Here is a 20,316-nt window from a genome sequence, read left to right as displayed (position 1 = left end):
TACAGTATTGGTGTCTTTTGTATAATGAAATCCTGTCTCAGTAGAAGTCATTTTTCTCAGATTTGGTGGTGAGGTTTCACCAACTTAAAACACATTTATTATAAATTTTGGAATAATCCCTCTTCAGACTAACAGAATTTTTGAGATTATCAGTTGCTTGGCAGTATGGCTGGCCAACAACCTCTGTGGGATTCTCATCTTAATCAAGTGGGTCTCTTCTGTCTCTTGCCCCGAAGTACTGTCCTTTAGGTAATTCTGACTGGCAGTACTCAGACATTTCTCAACCTTATCTAACTAGATGGTTTTTAAAAAGAGTTGGTAAAGTCAGATCTCACAAAGGGGAATTGTTCATTTTTTGCACACTAACTTTTTAAAATTATATTTTAAAGTATAGTTTAAACAGCATGTGGGCTAAAAGTTCCTGTCTTGAATGATTTGAGATGCATTGGTACAGTGCTTTAGTGTTTGTATTCAACCTGCATGTAATTAAGTCTTTCCAGGATGGGAAAGCTTCCTAGATTTGGGATTGAATCTTGACTCACATATTAGTTATATGATTTTGGGCACATAACTTCTGTGTGTCAGTTTCCTCTACTGATCTACTGTAAAATGGAGATCATAATGCCTACCTCATAAGGTTAGTGTGAGGATTGAACTAGTTAATTTGTGTCAGGTGCTTAGAACAGTGGCTGGCGTATGGTAAGCATGCAATAAATACTGGCTTTTATAGTCAGACTAGAGGCCTGGTGTACGACATTCGTGCACTGTGGGGGGGGGAAGGGGGGATCCCTCAGCCTGGCCTACGCCCTCTCACAGTCCGGGAACCCTCGTGGGATGTCTGACTGCTGGCTGAGGTGAGCAGGCCTAAGCCAGCAGTTGGACACCCCCTGAGGAGTCCTTAGCACTGCCCCGGAGGCGGGAGAGGCTCCCGCCACCACTGCTGTACTTGCCAGCCATGACCTGGGCTTCTGGCTGAGCGGCGCTTCCCCTGTGGGAGTGCACTGACCACTAGGGGGCAGCTCCTGCATTGAGCATCTTCCCCCTGGTGGTCAGTGCATGTCATAGCGACCAGTCGTTCTGCTGTTTGGTCGGTTTACATATTAGGTTTTATATAGGATTTTGACCATTTCCACTCCCATTCTGGTTCAAGCTGCCATCCCCTTCTGTGTTATCACAGTAGCATCCTAAGTGGTTTTCCTGCTTTTATCATCATTCCCTTTATAGTTTCCTTTCAACATATCGGCCAATGTGTATTGATCCTCTTCAAAGTTAAATCAAGTCACTCTGCTCAGATCCTCTAGTGAGTTTCCACTGAAGTTCTTACTCTTTACAAGGCCTGCCCCACTCTCCACTTTTCCTGCTCCCCCAAGCTCCTACCCCTCTACCTCTCTGATCTCCTTTTGATTTCATTCAGGCTCTCTGTGCTCCACTGACTTCTTTGGTATTACTTGAACATGCCAGACACACTTCCTGTTTTAACATGTTTTTCATTGGTTACTTCACTAGAATTTTCTTCTCAGATATTTGCATAGATTACTCATTCATCTTCAAATCTTGCTTAAAATCGTCTTTTCAATGGACCTTCTTTGATCACTGTATTTAAAATTGTACCCACTATCCCAGTCCCTATCTCGTTTGCTGACTGTATATTTTCTATAGCACATATCATTTGACTTCTTAGAGTTTAATTATTGACTTCTTTATTAAACAATGCACCTTTTTAGAATGTAAACTTCATGGGGATAGGGATTTTTGCCTATTTTCTTTACTGCTCATTTTTGTTCTCAGCATAGGCTTGTATAGGCATTCAATAAATATTTGTTGAGTGAATGAATTATATATATATATATATATATATGTCATATCTGTATTTTGAAAACCAGAAAGATGAAATGGCTACTTAAGGAAATATTCCAACTAATACAAATAAATGGAAGTAAGTTTTATTTTCTGTGCTGAGTAACCCCAATATTTTCCTTTGTTAGAGATGTACAGTCTTACTACGTCTTTGTGAGCTCATGGATGATGAAAATGGAATCTATTTTATCTAAAGAGCAAAGAATGGATAAATTTGCTGAAGACCTCACCAGTAGATGTAATGTTTTTATACAGGTAGTTGCATCCTCTTACTTAGAATATTTTGGGTCTCATTTATTTGTTAATATAATTCACAGAAGTTACACTTCAAAAAAATTGGAAAGGATAGAATACGTTTGTGTGTGTGTGTGTGTGTGTGTGTGTGTGTGTGTGTGTGTGTGTTTAATTGAAATAGGTTACATTTGGTCTGTTTTATTTATTTTTTGTAATCTAGATTTTCTAATAGGCATTTCAATCTACATTTTCTTTAAAGTGAGACTTTTTTTTTGCTGTATATATGTTTCAATGTGTTGTGTTTACATTATCATTTAGTTCAAAATATTTCATAATTTTTATTGTGATTTTTTTTTTGTGTGTGTGTGTGTGTGTGTGTTTTGCTAATACTCACCCAAGGATATTTTTCCATTGATTTTTAGAGAGAGTGGAAGGGAGGGGAGAGACAGAAAGAGAGACACATTGATTGGTTGCTTCCCATATGAGCCCCAACGAGGGCCAGGGATCAAGCCTGCCACCTAGGTACATGCCCTTGACTGGAATTGAACCCGGGACCCTTCAGTCCATGGGCCAATGCTCTACCGAGCCAAACCGGCTAGAGCTGTGATTTCTTTTTTGATCTGTGGCTATTCGGAAAGAGATTTATTAGTTTCTAAGTATATGAGGGTTTCCTATTTATCTTTTTATTAATTTTAGCAGTACTAAAATAATTTCCGTATTTTGAAATTTATTGAGGTTTGCATTATGGCCCAGCCTTTGGTAGCTTTGGTAAACATTTCATGGACACTTGAAAAGAATGTGTAATGCGTTTGTTGGTTATACTGTTCTGTATATGTCAAATAGGTCATGTTTGTTAATGCTACGTAGTCTATCAGTTATGGAGAGAATTGGGGTAGACTCTCCCACTGATACTGTGGATTTGTCCATTTATCTTTGTAGCTTTGTCAGTTTTTGTTGTATATAGTTTGATACTAAGTAAGTGCATAACTTTGAGAATTGTTTTCCTTGTGAATTAAATTATGAAATGTCCCTTTTTTTTCTCTAGTTGTAGGTCTATTTTGTGTGATTATAACATACCTGTAACAGTTTTCTTTTAGTTAAGGTCTATATAGTATGTCTTTTTTTGTTCTTTTACTTGCAACCTGTTTGGCTCCTGATATTTAATGTGTGTATTTTATAAGCACCATACATTTCCCCCAATCTGATCATATTTATTTTTTCATTAAACTGTTTTCTGTACATGTTATTACTGATGTATTTGAATTTAAAACTATCACCTGACTAGTTGCTTTCTATTTGTCTCACTTCTTCTAGGTCCCTTTTCTTTTTTGCTGTCTTTTGAATTTGAATACTGTTTTTTAAATAGTTACTGTAGAGCAAGCATGTCAAACTCGCGGCCCATGGGCCGCATGCCTCGTTTATTTGGTCCGTATTAGCCTTTGAGTTTGACATGCTTGCTGCAGAGATTTTAAGATGCACGATTTACTCATTCAACTCCAACGTAAAGTAGTAGTTTTACCACTTTTCAGACAGTGTAAGGATTTTAAACCACTTTAATTCTCTTTATCATCCTCTCACTGTGCTGTTGCTCTGTACTTTGTTCCTCTATATGTTTTAAACCTCACAAGGTATTATTGCTGCTGTTGCTGTTTTTTATAGTCAGTGTTCATTTAGATTTACCCCAATTTTTTCCCATTCTGTTGATTTTCTTCCTTTCTGCATCTCTTCATCCTTCTATTTATGGAATACCTGTTAGTATTTAACTTAAAATGACTTTCTGTTGATGAGTTAATCATAGTTTTTTGTCTGAATGTCTTAATTTTAACTTTATTTTTGAAGGTAGTTTTGCTACATGTAGAATTTTAGGATGGTAGGAATTCCCCTGCTCCCCCCCCCCCCCCCCCCCAGCTTTTAAAGGTACCATTTTATTGTCTTCTGGCTTCCTTTGTTTTTGTTGAGAAGTCAGCTGTCAGTTTTGTTGCTTTGTTAATATATGTCATTCTTTAATTGCTTATAAGATTTACTTTTTGGTTTTTAGTAATATATTTTAATGCGTCTACATGTGGGTTTTTTTTGTGGGTGTTTGTGCTGCTTAGGATTTGTAGAGCTTCTGGAATTTGTGGGAAAATTTCAGCCATTAAATTTTCAAATACTTTTCTATTATTTTCTCTTTGTTCTAATTTCCCCCAGCTATGTCTACTTTGTTATTAAGCTCATCTATGGAGTTCTCAATTTTAATCAATTTACTTTTCAGTTTGTTTCTTTTTTGTGTACTTTTCAGTTCTCTTATGAAATAATTTTGTTTTATTTCCTTCAATATAGTTAGCATATTTATGTTGAAGCTTTTATCTAATAATTTTATCTGGATACAGTATTTCTATTAGCTATTGTTTCTCTTATTCTTGGATTTGTCTTACCTTTGTATGCCTGGTTATTTTATAGTGTTACACATTATGTATGAAAAACTATAGATATAATTTCAGTATCTGGATATTGTTTTTATTCCTTCAGAGAGTCGTTACCTTTCTAGTCTACTCTATCTTTCACATCTAGTCTAGGACAACTAGTCACACAGGTCATCTCAACCCAGTCATGCATTGAGATGATTTGAAGTGGGACCTATGATGACTGTTTTTGTTTGTTTGTTTGTTTGTTTATTTTTCCCCCCCAGTTCACTGCTACCTTTTAGGGGTAGTTTTTCAAGATCCCAACCCAGAGTCTAGTGGTTTACCGGGATACTCTCCACTCCTATGGGCCATGAACTCCTACTTTTATTCTCTTTCCCTTCCTGTGAGATGTTGAAAGATATGTTTGGCTTCTATCTTTATTTTCCTCGTTTGGAATGTGCAGAAGCCACTAAGGCAGTGATTTTCAACCTTTCTTGTCTCATGGCACCCATTAATTAATTACTAAAATTCTGTGGCATACCAAAAAAATATATTGCCGATCCAACAAAAAAATAGATATAATTTTTGATTTATTCACACTGGATGGCTAGTGCTGTGTTGACTGTTGTCATTTTTTTATTTGACAGTCTAAGGGAAAAGAGGTCAGTGCCCCTGACCAAATAAGTATTGCATGTTTTAAAAATTCTTATGGCACTCTGGTTGAAAATTACTGCTCTAAGGGAAAGTAGCCTCCATCACCAAGCTCAGTTCTCTCACTTTATTCTCCCAGATCTTGGTCTTACATTTCCTTTTTTCTTGATAGCTTTAATGCCTTCCAAGAAGTTTTTAAAAATGTTTTTCCTGGATTTTCTAGTTGTCAGTGGGAAAGTTGGTCCAAATTATTTATTCTGCTGTTAAAAGAAACCAGACCCACGACATCTCCCTCCCCATTTATACTTTTAAAATACTATACATCATATATATACATACACACACACACACACACACACACACACACACATACTAGAGGCCCAGTGCATGAATTCATAATTTGTGCATGGGTGGGGCTCGGCTAGCCCACCCCAAAGGGGCCCACCAGGCCAGCCAGGGAGAGGGGCCGCGGGCAGTTGGCCGGCCAGCCCCACCCCCTATCGAGGTGTTGCTGGCCGATTGGAGCCCAGATCAGGCTGGTTGGCTGCCGTAGTGCATGTCATAGCCGCCGGTCATTCCGGTCTTTCTGCCATTCTGGTCGCTGGGCTTTGATATAGATCCTTCACAAATTATTGACCATCTATCTGGGAGTGGTGTGATATCAGCCCATGAATTCTGTATCCTCTTTACCCCCAAAAGATAGCCCCCCCTTTTTCTCCCTGCCTTAGAGTTATGCTTTTGCTGTTTCTTGTTTCTGCTTTTTAACCTTTCCCAGTGTTGCTCTAGGGCAGTGATAGTGAACCTATGAATTCATTTTTTTGGTTGATTTTTCTTTGTTAAATGGCATTTAAATATATAAAATAAATATCAAAAATATAAGTCTTTGTTTTACTATGGTTGCAAATATCAAAAAATTTCTATATGTGACATGGCACCAGAGTTAAGTTAGGGTTTTTCAAAATGCTGACACGCTGAGCTCAAAAGGTTCGCCATCACTGCTCTAGGGCAAAGTCTGGTATTATAGTCTTGTAGCTGACAAGGAAAGGTTGTGGCTCTGTCCTGCATGAATCCCCAAGCTTTGGTCTTATTGCCAATTTTCTTAGGATGTTACCCTCTCATTTCTTAATTCTCTTAATTTAGCACCTCTTTTTACCACCAAGCTATTATTGGTTCAGAGAAACCCCCACCCCACATTGAGTGTCACTCCTTTAGTGAGCCACTGTTACTGATGGGAGAGTACTTGATCTCACATATGGTAGGGCAGGAGACAGAGGTTCAGAATCACTGGCATATAGCTGCAGCTGAGCTCCATGGACATGTCCATAGTAGTATAGTTTAGGTTCATCTCTAACCTGTAAGTGTATCTTTTTTAGTCCTTTATAAACTCAAAGAGTCTCCATTATTATCTTTGTGTTTCTGTGTCCTTTTTGGGTCTGACTGTAAATATTTGTCCCATTTTCTTATGCCCTACTGTTTCCCTGGATTTATTAGCACTATTTTTTTTTTTTTAACCTCAAAAGACCCATGTGCTTCCTTCATGAATAGAAGGGTAGGCAAGAGTTTGTTCTTACTGGACTGGGAGGAGAGAAAGTCCTGAGTAGCACCAGCGTAGGCAGGGAACATGGTAGCAGGTGGACTGTGAGTATTGGCCCAGGTGAAAAGGAAAGGGGGCAGTGGTTTCAAACTGAGAAATACATTTGTATTTCTTTATTGGCCAGAGAGCATTTTGAAATTCCTAGTTCTTTAGAGTCCTCAGCTCTTGTCTTAAGCTTCAGGCAGATAGGAGCCTTTATCTTCTTGTGTGGCAGATAAGATATGGGTGAAGAGGTATCTTCCTGACATTATAATAATTTTTCTGAAGTTTGTGTTTTTTTTTTTAATGTAAGGATTCTTTTAACTGTGATTATATACTATAATTTCAACAGTACTAAATTTCTGGCATGTGATAGATTAAAAAATCTTCTAAGGGCTGCTTGAAACTTAACCACAATGTATAACATTTTGGGGGATGAAGAGTATTTAGAAATAAGAGGTGACTTTAAAATGACATGTAGAAATATTAATTATTGGTAAATTGATGAATAATTATTACATAGAGATTGAAATTGTGAAGAAATGAAATATTTTTATGTGATTATAATCAATGTTTTATTTTTATAGGGCTTCTTATATGCATATAGTATTAGTAATATTATTAAAACCACAATGAATCTCTACATGTCCATGCAAAAGCCAATGACCAAAACCTCAGTTAAGGCATTATGCAGGCTTGTTGAACTTCTCAAGGTAGGTTTTAGATTATTTTACCTTGCCATTATAATTTAGAAATGACCCCGGGCTTAAATTATGATGATCCTCTAAAATTTGACATTCTGATTATATGAGAATAACAAGTTATGGGAAAATGTACTTATCTCTTAGTTGGATAAAGGAATTAGCCACTGAAATAAATTTATGATTAACATTCTAGCCCTAACCGGTTTGGCTCAGTGGATAGAGCATCGGCCTGCAGACTCAAGGGTCCCAGGTTTGATTCCGGTCAAGGGCATGTGCCTTGGTTGCGGGCACATCCCCAGTGGGGAGTGTTCAGGAGGCAGCTGATCAATGTTTCTCTCACATTGATGTTTCTGGCTCTCTATCCCTCTCCCTTCCTCTCTGTAAACATTCAATAAAATATATTAAAATAAAACAAAAAAAAAACAAACAAAAAACATTCTATGAATGACCAATATATTGAAACTACATTAAAATTTCACATGTAATGAGACAGAAAAGAAAGAAAATGAAAAGGTTAGCCTAAGTATTAGTAAGGATTTACTTGTGGAAGTTTAAGTATGTTGTATGAGTTAAAAAAATAATACCCATGGAGCATTATCCATTATTTTGTGGTGTTCAAGTGCACATGAGGATAGTAAACATGTGGCTGTTTATTTTGTAATTTAGAGGAAGCGCTGTAATCTTCTGATTTGAATAGTTGTCTAGTAGTATTTATAGGAGTGGTCAAATAAATTAAGAACCAGAGTATACTTCTGGAAATATGGTAAAGTATTTCTTAGCTTGCTCTATATAATTCAAAATAAAAGCCCCTTTAAGCAGAAGAGTCTACATAACCTCTTTTAAAAATTGAAATTAAGAGATACTTGTACATTTCTGCTAGTAATGCTTTTAGGTTAGCTTAGGACAGTGATGGCGAACCTTTTGAGCTCGGCGTGTCAGCATTTTGAAAAACCCTAACTTAACTCTGGTGCCGTGTCACATACAGAAATTTTTTGATATTTGCAACCATAGTAAAACAAAGACTTATATTTTTGATATTTATTTTATATATTTAAATGCCATTTAACAAAGAAAAATCAACCAAAAAAATGCGTTCACGTGTCAGCTCTGACACGCATGTCATAGGTTCGCCATCACTGGCTTAGGAAAAAGATTTTTTTTGGAAATTGTGCCTTTGGATTTTTAGTTTTTTTCTCTAAGGAAATGTTACCAGCTATATTTAATTTTTAAGAAATATAAATACAGAAATGTATAACAGCTAATTAAAGATAATAAATACTAAAAAACTGTCATCACAATTAAGAAATAGAATACTAGTATTATTTATATTTTCAAACCCCCCTGTGTTATCTCTCCTGATTGCATCTTATCCTGTCCCCTCAGGAAACTGTTGTCCTGAATTTTATGCTTATCATTCTCTTGTTTGTATTTTTAGTTTACCACATAAGGATGAATCTATAGATCATTCATTGTTCAGTTATATATGTTTTTGAAGTTTATATTAATGGAATAATTCTTCATCTATTCTTTGACTTAACTTTTTTTTACTCAAAATTTTGTATCTGAACTTGTCCATATTGAGATGAATAGCTGTAGTTCTGACCTTTCCATTGCTGTGCAGCTTTCCTGTGGATGAATTTTCGGGTTGCTGTCATTTTTGTATATGTCTTTTGGTGTACTTGTGCCAAGAGTTTTTCTGAGGTATTTCATAGGATTGGATTGTGTTATGTACATTGTCAACTTTCCAAGATGATGCCAAATTATTTCCCAAAGTAGTTACATCACTTTACACACCTCCCACAATATATTAGACCTCCCATTGTTCCCCAGCTGACCAGTTGGTATTATAAGGCTTATTTGTTTTTGACAAATAAGTGTATATAAATGGTTTTGATTATGACTTTAATGTTTATTTTTCTGATTATTAATGATAGTATCTTTTCAAAATTTAGTATCTGTTTATTTTGTGTAAAATCTGTTCATGTCTTTCGTTCATTTTTATATTGAATTATGTCTTTAAAAATATTTCATGCACTTGGGGTCTTTAATATTCTAACTGCTAATCCCTTGTGTGTGGCAAATATTTTCTCATACTTTGGCTTGCCTTTTTATTTTCTTTATAGTGGTTTTTAATGAACAGAAATTTTTAATTGTATAATACTTGAATTTACCAACCTTACCCTTTATGGTAGTGCTTTTTGCATCTCATTTATAAGTTCTTTACCTAGCCCCAGGTAATAATAATATTCTGTAATTTTGCCTAAAAGTTTTAAGTTAATTTTTTCAAAATTACTTCTGGTCTTTTTTAGGCCATAGAGCATATGTTCTACAGGAGAAGCATGGTTGTAGCTGATTCAGTTTCACATATAACACAGCACCTTCAACATCAGGCTCTTAATTCCATTTCTGTGGCCAAGGTATGAAAGTTGTTATATATTCAGCATAATTAGCTGTTTAGTTTATTTTTCTGTTGCTTTGTATGTGTTTTCTGGTTCAGCCTGTTACTCCATTCCTTCAAACATAATATTCTTGTTTATTTATCTCCACAGTATTTTGTGATTTTTACTAGAGTGCTCAGGGTTATCTTTCTCCGAACTTGTAGCATGTAATAAACACATTAAAAAATGATATTGTATGTAGTTTTAAATTATGATGTATTTTTTTAAAAGAAAATATTTCCTTATTAAATTAATAATGGAAATCTTAAAGTGTGTCTGATAGAGATTTGCTGTCTCTAACAGTGCTAGTCGATAATGTTGCAGGAGTAATAAAGCACACAACAGTGTCAGAAGACGCTCAACAGGGAAAGTATTGTTGAAGCTCTCTTAAAGCGAATCATGGAAAAGATTATTGAGAAGATGTTCTTCTGAATCTTTTGTTATTGCCTCAGAAATAAAGCTAATATGTCCTGTTTTCTCTTTTATCTTTAAGAAAAGAGTAATTTCTGACAAAAAATATAGCGAACAGCGTCTTGATGTGCTCTCTGCTTTAGTTTTGGCTGAAAACACTCTAAATGGACCAAGCACAAAGCAAAGACGCCTTATTGTTTCTTTGGCACTCAGTGTTGGCACACAATTGGTAAGTGTATTGCTATTAGTTATGTAATAAAAATAAGACCTGAGATTTCATAATTTTCTTCTCATTGACCCTGTTCTTACTTTGACTGCAACTTCTCTGCCTTTTTTTCTCTTCCCTGATAGAAAACATTTAAAGATGAAGAACTCTTTCCACTTCAAGTAGTCTTGAAAAAGCTGGATCTTATCAGTGAACTTAGAGAAAGGTAAGTAGGGATTTATAATGATACTCGAAAGGTGGGGTTAATGCCCTGGCCTGTGTAGCTTGGTTGAGTGTCATTCTGTGCACCAAAAGGTTGCCAGTTTGATTGCTGGTCAGGGCACATGCCTGGGGGCATGCTGGAAGCAGCAGATCGTTTCTCACTCACATCTGTTTCTCTCTCCCTCTTTCTTTCAAAAAAATAATACATAAAAGGCTAATATGCTAAGTGTCCTTCCCTCTGTCCGGGTAATGATGTCATGTAGCAACGCCTGGCTTCCTCTCCCTAGTGACAACTAGCCTCCTTGCAGTTTCTTCAGCCCAGGACCACGACTTGCTTTATAGCCAGGTGCAAACACTTTACACTGTAACCAAGTTTCTGTGACGTGTTTTCCCGAGCCTCATCTCATTTGATCCTCATGGAAATCCTGGAATAGGTAGATAGGAGACTTGATAGAATCCTATTTTCTTTTCATTAGCTGGAAAACAGATTTAGAAAGCTTAGAAACTTGACCCAACTTAAAGGAAGTAAGAAAATGACTTCAGGTTTTCTCACTGCGCAGAATATAGTCAAACACTGCTGCAGTTAAATATTTTACTCTTTGTTCTCCCTGTGTGATTTATAATAATAATCTTCTTCATGTTGATATTTACTGCTGTGTTGCTGACAATTACCTGAAAGAGAAGTTGGGGTGCTTCACTGGACTGGAGAACATTTACCTAAGTCAGAAAGCATGTCTGATTAAGCAAATTTGTTCTATATCTATACAAGGCTAAGTTGACTCGCGCATGCGCGATACGTACAAAGCTCTCGCTAGCTCCAATCGCACCTGTGTGTTTTGATCTGTCATTGTCGATTGTGAATTTGGTTGACACTACTATTAGAGAGAAAGGGTGAATAGCGATATTAAAATACTTCTTCTAATTAATTTCCTTTCAGTGTGCATGAATTCGTGCACTGGCCTACTGGTCTAATCTAATAAAAGACAAAATGGGTAATTGACTGTACCTTTGCTACGCTTCCCATTGGCTAATCAGGGCAATATGAAAATTAACTGCCAAGAAAGATGGCGGTTAACCACCAACAAAGATGGCAGTTAATTTGCATACATAGGTGCACTGATGGGAGGCAAAAGGGGAAGGACGGAAGAACGGTGATCAGAAACCCAGGCGGGGGCTAATGGAGACATCAGTTGTCTTTTTAGCATAGCAAGAGGAGAAATGTAACCCAGATAGACCATTAGTTCCTCTCTGCAATTTCTTGAGCATGACTAGAATTAGACTGTTACCAGGAATCATGTTTCTTTAGCTTTGCTCCTATAGTAAGGATATAGCTCCTGGAAGAATTCACAGGAGACCTCATGTGATAGCTGTGAAAGCATTTGGAAGACCCTGATGCTCATCGTGATTGTTGTGATGGGTATCTCCAGTGGACATTTAAAGTTGTTGCTTTTTTATAAGGTTTCATCTGTTTATGAGAGACTTAGAAATCCATGTCAAATAGTCTTCTGTAATTTTATTTTGAGATCTGAATTTGAATTACATTGTTGGTAGCCAGTCATTAAGATGAATTAATTTTGGGAAGGCTTGTTTTGTAACTCCTGTGACGTTATTTATTTATTTTTAACTAAAGAGTAAGCAGTTTTCTTAAAGGGAAAACGAGTTTTCTGAATTTTAATTCCCAGCCAAATTAAGGTTACAGCACAATTTCTATTTAATGTTCATATTTACAACAATATTTTTGTTCTGAGAAGCTGAAATTTTTGTAGTTAGTGGCATTTAACAGCCCATCCCTGGAAGAAATACTGAATCGGCTTCTTTATAAGGTATTTAATGATCATTTTGATGCCCCATAAGGTCAGAACTAGTCAGTTGCAAAGATTGTAGACATATTAACTGTAACTGGTTTTTGTTTTCCTTTTGGTCACAGTTTTTAAAAAGGCTTTGCTGTTCAGTTTTGAGACAGGTAAAAAGTGCATGTGATTCAAGTATTGAAAGTGTAGACATACCAGATGACATTGAAAATGTATTTTAAAATCTTCTATTTAAAAGTTATATTGTTTTTCATATATTCTTTAAAACTAAATCATGTGTGCAGAATTCTGAAACTGTCAGGTATTAGAGTATTTTGTTACCCTTGTTCAATTTAAAACATTTTGTGGCTTTTCCGTACTAATTTTGGATTAAGTGATATAGGGGGACACAAAAATGAGTAAGGAGTTAGTTTTGGGGGAGTACTTCAATTTTGGTACCACTAATTACTCCTTTACATTGTAGAGTGCAAGCACAGTGCGACTGTTGTTTTTTATACTGGCATCGAGCTGTCTTCCCAATTTATTTAGATGATGTATATGAAAATGCCGTTGACGCAGCCAGATTACATGTAAGTAAAGGATAATATAAAGAATAAACCCATCACTTTTTAGTCCCTGTACAAACTATTCTAATTAGTTTTAAAATAGATCATTTGATTTAATAAGTCATTTTAAAATTGAATGTTAATGCTGTTTTATACATTGGTAGGCATATTTAATAGCATTTACTAGGTGTACCGGTTAACAATGCGGATTTTATAATCAAAGAAAACATGATAATTTCAAGAGAAACATCAAAAGTGCTTTAGTCAAAGTAATGTCCATAGCTAGCCACACATATCCCCCATCTTTCAGGTAATTTGTGGATACCATTCCAATAGAACTTTTCTTGTTTTGAGGCAAACCATTCAGAGGCCTAATTTTCTACTTCATATGTTTTGAAGTGCTGTTCAGAAAGTACGTGTGCCATTGATTGGAACTAGTGGTAATCTGAAGGAGCAAGGTCTGGTGAATACGATGGGTGGGTTAATACTTCCCAGGAAAGATCTTTTAACATGTCTTTAACTGGTTTTGAAGTGTGTGATGGTGCACCATCATGAAGCAAATTACTTTGCTGTGTCTTCTGGCCCATTCTGGTTGTTTTATGATCAAAGCGTGGTGCAAATTGATTATTTGTTGTCGGTAGCGATCAGGATTAATGGTTTCACCTGGTTTTAGAAGCTCACAATACACCACACCTTCCTGATCCCACCAAACGCAGAGCATTGTCTTCTTTCCGAAGTGCTTTGGCCTTGCAGTCGATGTTGATGGTTAACCTGGATCAACCCATGATTTTGTGCGTTTGGGAGTCTCAAAATAAATCTACTTTTCATCGCCAGTCACAATTCGATGCAAAAAAGACTTTCTTTCGTGCCATTGAAGCAACATTTTACTGATGACTTTTCAGTTTTCCTTTTGCCTTCGTTCAGTTGATGTGACACCCATTTTCCTTTCTTTAAAATCTTTCCCATTGCTTGTAAACAATCGGAAATTGTTTGCTAAGCAACGTTTAATCTTTCTGCAAGTTGTTTTTGAGATTGACATGCATCTTCATCCAATAATGCTTGTAATTGTTGGTCTTCAAACTTTGTTGGTTGACCTGGACATTATTTGTCTTTCACTTTGAAATCATCACTTTTAAAGCGTTTAAACCAGCGTTCACAAGTATCTTGAGATGGAGCATGTTCACCATAAGCTTCCTGAAGCTTTCAGCAGCACTTTTCCTCAAAATAAAGTAATGAATTAAAACTTTCTTCAAATGCTCTTTTTTGGCACGAAATTCAACATTTTTAAGCCTAAAAATATCTATGATGTTAACACCTTCAGCAAAGTTAACATATGAAGTTTTTTTTTTTTTTATTTTTTATTTTTTATTTTTTTTTTTTATTTTTATTTTTTTAATTAAATCTTTATTGTTCAGATTATTACATTTGTTCCTCTTTTTTCCCCCCATAACTCCCCTCCTCCCAGTTCCCGCCCCACCCTCCGCCCTCACTCCCCACCCACTGTCCTCATCCATAGGTGCACGATTTTTGTCCAGTCTCTTCCCACATCTCCCACACCCCTTTCCCCCCCAAGAATAGTCAGTCCATTCCCTTTCTATGTCCCTGATTCTATTATAATCAACAGTTCATTCTGTTCATCAGATTATTTATTCACTTGATTCTTAGATTCACTTGTTGATAGATGCATATTTGTTGTTCATAATTTGTATCTTTACCTTTTTCTTCCTCTTCCTCTTCTTAAAGGATACCTTTCAGCATTTCATATAATCCTGGTTTGGTGGTGATGAACTCCTTTAGCTTTTCCTTATCTGTGAAGCTCTTTATCTGACCTTCAATTCTGAATGATAGCTTTGCTGGATAAAGTAATCTTGGTTGTAGGTTCTTGGTATTCATCACTTTGAATATTTCTTGCCACTCCCTTCTGGCCTGCAAAGTTTCTGCTGAGAAATCAGCTGACAGTCGTATGGGTATTCCCTTGTAGGTAACTGAGTTTCTTTCTCTTGCTGTTTTTAAGATTCTCTCTTTATCTTTTGCTCTTGGCATTTTAATTATGATGTGTCTTGGTGTGGTCCTCTTTGGATTCCTTTTGTTTGGGGTTCTCCGCGCTTCTTGGACCTGTAAGTCCATTTCTTTCACCAGGTGGGGGAGGTTTTCTGTCATTATTTCTTCAAATAGGTTTTCAATATCTTGCTCTCTCTCATCTTCTGGCACCCCTATAATTCTGATGTTGGTACGCTTGAAGCTGTCCCAGAGGCTCCTTACACTATCCTCGCATTTTTGGATTCTTTTTTCATTTTGCTTTTCCGGTTGGATGTTTTTTGCTTCCTCGCATTTCAAATCATTGACTTGATTCTTGCGCTCCTCAGGTCTGCTGTCGGGCGTCTGTATAATATTCGTTATTTCAGTCCGTGTGTGCTTAATTTCTACTTGGTTCCCCAATATAAGATCGAGAGTCTTATTAGTTTTCGTGTAGATCTCATTAAGTTTATCGACAGCTTCTAAACAGTTCTTGAGAGACCTTAAAAGTGTGGTTCTGAACTCTATTTCTTCCATTGACAATTTTGTCCTGTTTCTTTGTCTCCGCATTTTGTTATGCTTCCTTGGTGCACCCCCTAGTGGTCTTTGTTCGCAGTCTTATAGATAAATCTTGATTGTTGTAGCTAATTCCAGGGAGGGTTTGACCTCCAGGCCAAGTGGCTATGAGAATCAGCTGTGTCAACGGTGAGAGAACTTCTGTCCTCTAGGGAGGTGCTAATCTAGCCTTTGCCTGAGGCTATCCAGCAAATGCCTCTGTGCAGGGCTTGGGCGGGGCGGGTCGCACAGGATCAACAGGGTGGGCCGGAGAGAGCAGTTATGGCGGCTCTCAGTCCTGTTCCCAGGGGCTCTGCCTCTCTGAGTCCCAGCACCCTGCTGCAAAGCTCGGAGAGAGAGCTGCACTCGCTCTGACGGAAGCCAGACAGTCCCGCTTCTCCCGTTTGAGTCTGGGTCCCTAAAGACTCGCCTGTATCTGGAGCTCAGAGTCTGCGACTCCCTCCCGATTGAAAACGCCAACCGTGCCCTCCGCCGCCAGCCCGCTCCGCGCACTCCGCACCTCAGAATTTGACTTCAGCACTGCGCCTCCTCTGAGTGTCCGTATGCGTTTCTCTTTCCTCCTAGTTGTAGGACTTCCACTCAGCCAGCGTTCCTGGGGTTCTGGGTGATGTCCGTTCCGTGTTTTAGTTCCACTTTTGAAGTAGTTGTTCAAAGCAGCAAACTCCGGCGTTAACCTATGCCGCCATCTTGGTTCTCGACATATGAAGTTTTGAAGCTTGCTGTCAATACAACAAAATAACATACATATCAAATTGCATATATGTCAACATATGTGTAATTCCATCTATTGAAAAACATCCACATTATTAACCAGTACACCTGGTATATAGGCTATAGTTAAATTTCATATTAATACTTAGTAAATTAATTTTAATATACAATTTAACACTTCCCCTCATATTGCTAATCATTCTCATTTTCTTGATTTTAGTTTATGTCACAATTATTTAGACCTTTGTATTTCTGTATGGAAAGAAATGTATTTGAATGCTCAAAATAGGAAAGAATAAGTGAATGGGTACTTTAGAGACTAAAATCTGACTCATTTAGGAAAGGAAGACAGTCATGTATAAAAAGAGCAATTAGCCTTCAGAGTGAGGTATTGTCTTTCAAGATAGATAATTAACTTTTGTAATATTTAGATTAGAGACCTGGTTTTTATAAATTTATGCACATTCTCATTTTCTTCTTAGTACATGTTCAGTGCTTTACGGGACTGTGTACCTGCTATGATGCATTCAAGACATTTAGAGTCGTATGAAATACTTCTGGATTGCTATGACAAGGAAATTATGGAAATTTTAAATGAGGTAACATCATATATGAGATTGAAAAACTTAGAACATGTATTTGGAATGCAATGTTTGGAAAAACATTTTGGATTGAAGCAGGCTTTCACATATTTACAATCATTTATAAATCACTATCTAGAGCAGCGGTTCTCAACCTGTGGGTAGTGACCCTCTGGGGGTCAAATGACCCTTTCACAGGAGTCGCCTAAGACCATTGGAAAACACATATATAATTACATATTGTTTTTCTGATTATCACTATGCTTTAATTATGTTCAGTTTGTAAAAATCAAATTGGGGGTCACCACAACATGAGGAACTGTATTAAAGGGTTGCGGCATTAGGAAGGTTGAGAACCACTGGTCTAGAGCAAAGAAGCCATTTTTAGTTATAGTATCACTATTGTGATAACTTGGTCTTTAATTTCTAATTTTTTATATAGAGATCCAGAGTAGAAATTTGGAAAATTTTCTTTACTTTAGTAAATAGTATATTTATATTTAAATTTTCTCCTTATTAGAAGAATGCAAACACAAAATTGGTTTGAATATTGAATGCTACTACTAATATACACTTAAGACTGTCAATATTTTATTAAATATTAAACTTAACTGTCAATATCTTATTAAATTCATTTGGAGCGCTACTGACTAAAAGGAGGACATTATATATTTGAAAGATTTATTTGTGTAGCAGAAATAATTCAAATGCAATATAGTGCATCTTCCCCTGTTTGAATGAAGTATTATAAAACACCGTTATCTTTAAAATTAAAGCTTCATCTAATGATATTTTTATTAGGAAAGAGTAATTAAAAATGAGTGAATTTCACAATATAAACCTTATTCAGGTTTGATAAAGTTATGGAGAATTTTCATAATTTCTTGTATTACATATTATTTAGAAAGTAAAATATGACTTGACAGTATTTAGAACTCCATAGTAGACCAGAAAAGATGATTAATATCATTACTTTTAGCTCAATGAGTTTTGTGATTTTTAATGATTATTATAAGAAAGCTTTAAAAATATTTCTTCTCTTCCATTTTCTCAAGATTTTTCTTTTGTTGCTTGTTCCCATAAATCTTATGCTTTATAGTATACATTCATGTTTCTTGTAATGAAGCCATTGGCATTAGCTTTTGATTTTCTTTCAAGGGTGTTAAAGTATTAAAATAAAAATTAGAGTTTAACTGCTTCCTGGGCAGAAAAATCATTGGTTTCAAATGGAGAGCAAAGTAATTTTCACTTTCCCAATAAAAATAATATTTTACCATAGAGTATTTGGAATCTTAAACCAGTTTGACAAAATTTTTATCATTGCACTGGTTATAAAATGCTAATGGTTAAAGCATAGACAGAACAGTATAATTGAATTTTGAAAAATTAAGATACTAATTATTTTGTGAATAGCACTTGCTGGACAAGTTGTGCAAAGAAATAGAGAAGGATCTGCGCCTTTCTGTGCATACTCATTTAAAGCTGGATGACCGAAACCCTTTCAAAGTTGGCATGAAAGACCTGGCCCTTTTTTTCTCTCTGAATCCAATTCGGTTTTTCAATCGTTTCATTGACATTCGAGGTGAGTGTTCTGCTTTCCTTCTGAAAGTCATATTCTATATCTTTTTGCCCTTACTATAAAAGAACAAATAACAAAAATGAAACTTTGGGCTTATATCTTTTTTTAGTATTAGTCCATTCTTTAATTCCTTTTTGTTTGTGTATTTTTATTTTCCTAGCATCTTATTTAGAAAAAGGAAAATTTAATGTTCAAAGACAGGTTGTTTCCTTTTTAGTTTTATTTCTCTTCTCTATCATTTCATGAATCTGAAATTTTTTGAAAAAAAAAAAATTTTTTTTTTTTTTTAGCTTATGTAACTCACTACCTAGATAAGACGTTCTACAATCTTACAACAGTAGCTCTTCATGACTGGGCCACTTACAGTGAAATGAGAAATTTAGCTACTCAGCGCTATGGATTGGTTATGACAGAGGCACATCTTCCTAGTCAGACTTTGGAACAGGTAGGTATAAAATGTTTCTGATTGTAGCATAACATTTCTTAAGAAATCTTTGTTTTTTAAACTTTATTATTATATCTTTATTTTTTTAAGAAAATATTTGCTTTATAAAATCTCGTACTTAACAAGAATAAAAAATTAGATGGTGCTAATTTGCTTTTTTAGAGAAATTACCACAGGCTTCCTGTTTACACTTCACTTTTTGGTGAACATTTGAAATACAGGCATACCTCAGAGATATGCAGGTTTTATTCTAGACCATTGCAATAAAAGTGAATAGCCCAGTAAAGCAAGTCACACAAATTTTTTGGTTTCCTAGAGCATATAAAAGTTATGTGTATACTATACTGTAATCTAAGTGTGCAATAGCATATGTCTAAAAAAAATGTACATACCTTAATTTAAAATACTTTTTGCTATAATAATGCTATCATCTGAGCTTGTTGGAAACTGCTCTGGTAGACTTACTTGACCAAGCAGGTTGCCACAAACATTTAGTTTGTAAAAATGCAATATGTATAAAGTGCAATAAAGCGAAGCACAGTAAAGTGAGGTATGCCTGTGCATATAGGTTTTGATATAGCTTTCCAGAAACATATTGGGATATCCAGGTGATTTCTGCAGAATTATAAAAAGTTTAGTCAAGGTCACACAACTGATTGTAAACCTAGATATAATACATAAACTTTAATCTCTTAGGAAAAATGCTTAAATTTATCTATAATAATGAAAGCATAATATGCAAATTGACCGAATGGCCAAACAGCAGAATGACCGTCCAGACGACCACGCTATGACACGCACTGGCGCCGGACCAGCCAAGGCGGGTGTGATGTGATTGGTTGGAGGGCCGAGGCAAGCCGCCATGGCTTCAAGGGCCAAGCCCCTTGCAGGAATTTTGTGCATTGGGCCTCCAGTATCTATCTATCTATCTATATTGGGAAATGAATATAAATAGTAAGTCACTGTATTAATATAAGTGTTACTGATTATCTTAATAATAATAGAGCTTTTCTGTGGATTGTTTTGCAGGGCTTGGATGTTTTAGAAATTATGAGAAACATTCATATATTTGTGTCTCGATACCTCTATAATCTCAACAATCAGGTGAGTGGGTCTTAGAATTTTTTTTTTTTTAATGTGTGTGGTTATATAATAGGAAGGCTGAAGGGTAAAGAATTGATTCTCAATAGTGAAAATTGGTAAAATAAAGCAAAAAATAATTGTTTAGAGTTCATCTTGTTTATTCCTTTGCTTTGATTTTATTATCTTCTTGAATAACTTTCCAATTAAATTTAATGAAATAGATTCTGAAATTTTTTGATAACTGATCAGGGATTGCTATGTATTGTATTGTTATTTTGCATAAATTT

The 20,316-nt window shown here is 35.9% G+C and overlaps 1 protein-coding gene across 5 annotated transcripts in view; it reads left to right on the top strand.

Moving 5' to 3' along the window:
• WASHC4 (WASH complex subunit 4) overlaps positions 1 to 20,316 on the top strand; it is a 67,203-nt gene that overhangs the window by 26,633 nt on the left and 20,254 nt on the right. For 4 of the 5 annotated variants that reach the window (XM_059681776.1, XM_059681778.1, XM_059681775.1 and 1 more), the window contains 10 exons: positions 1,986 to 2,112; positions 7,290 to 7,415; positions 9,716 to 9,823; positions 10,338 to 10,484; positions 10,607 to 10,686; positions 12,957 to 13,062; positions 16,824 to 16,940; positions 18,336 to 18,504; positions 18,792 to 18,946; positions 19,976 to 20,050. In XM_059681776.1, coding sequence (XP_059537759.1) covers positions 1,986 to 2,112; positions 7,290 to 7,415; positions 9,716 to 9,823; positions 10,338 to 10,484; positions 10,607 to 10,686; positions 12,957 to 13,062; positions 16,824 to 16,940; positions 18,336 to 18,504; positions 18,792 to 18,946; positions 19,976 to 20,050 — 1,210 coding nt within the window. The remainder of the gene's footprint in view (positions 1 to 1,985; positions 2,113 to 7,289; positions 7,416 to 9,715; positions 9,824 to 10,337; positions 10,485 to 10,606; positions 10,687 to 12,956; positions 13,063 to 16,823; positions 16,941 to 18,335; positions 18,505 to 18,791; positions 18,947 to 19,975; positions 20,051 to 20,316) is intronic. The other variant, XM_059681777.1, reaches the window with a different exon arrangement.

This window comes from Myotis daubentonii, chromosome 2, assembly GCF_963259705.1.
Source record: "Myotis daubentonii chromosome 2, mMyoDau2.1, whole genome shotgun sequence".
NCBI classification, from domain to species: Eukaryota; Metazoa; Chordata; class Mammalia; order Chiroptera; family Vespertilionidae; genus Myotis; species Myotis daubentonii.
Note: the sequence above shows the minus strand (reverse complement) of the source record. Positions and strands in the feature narration are given on the sequence as shown.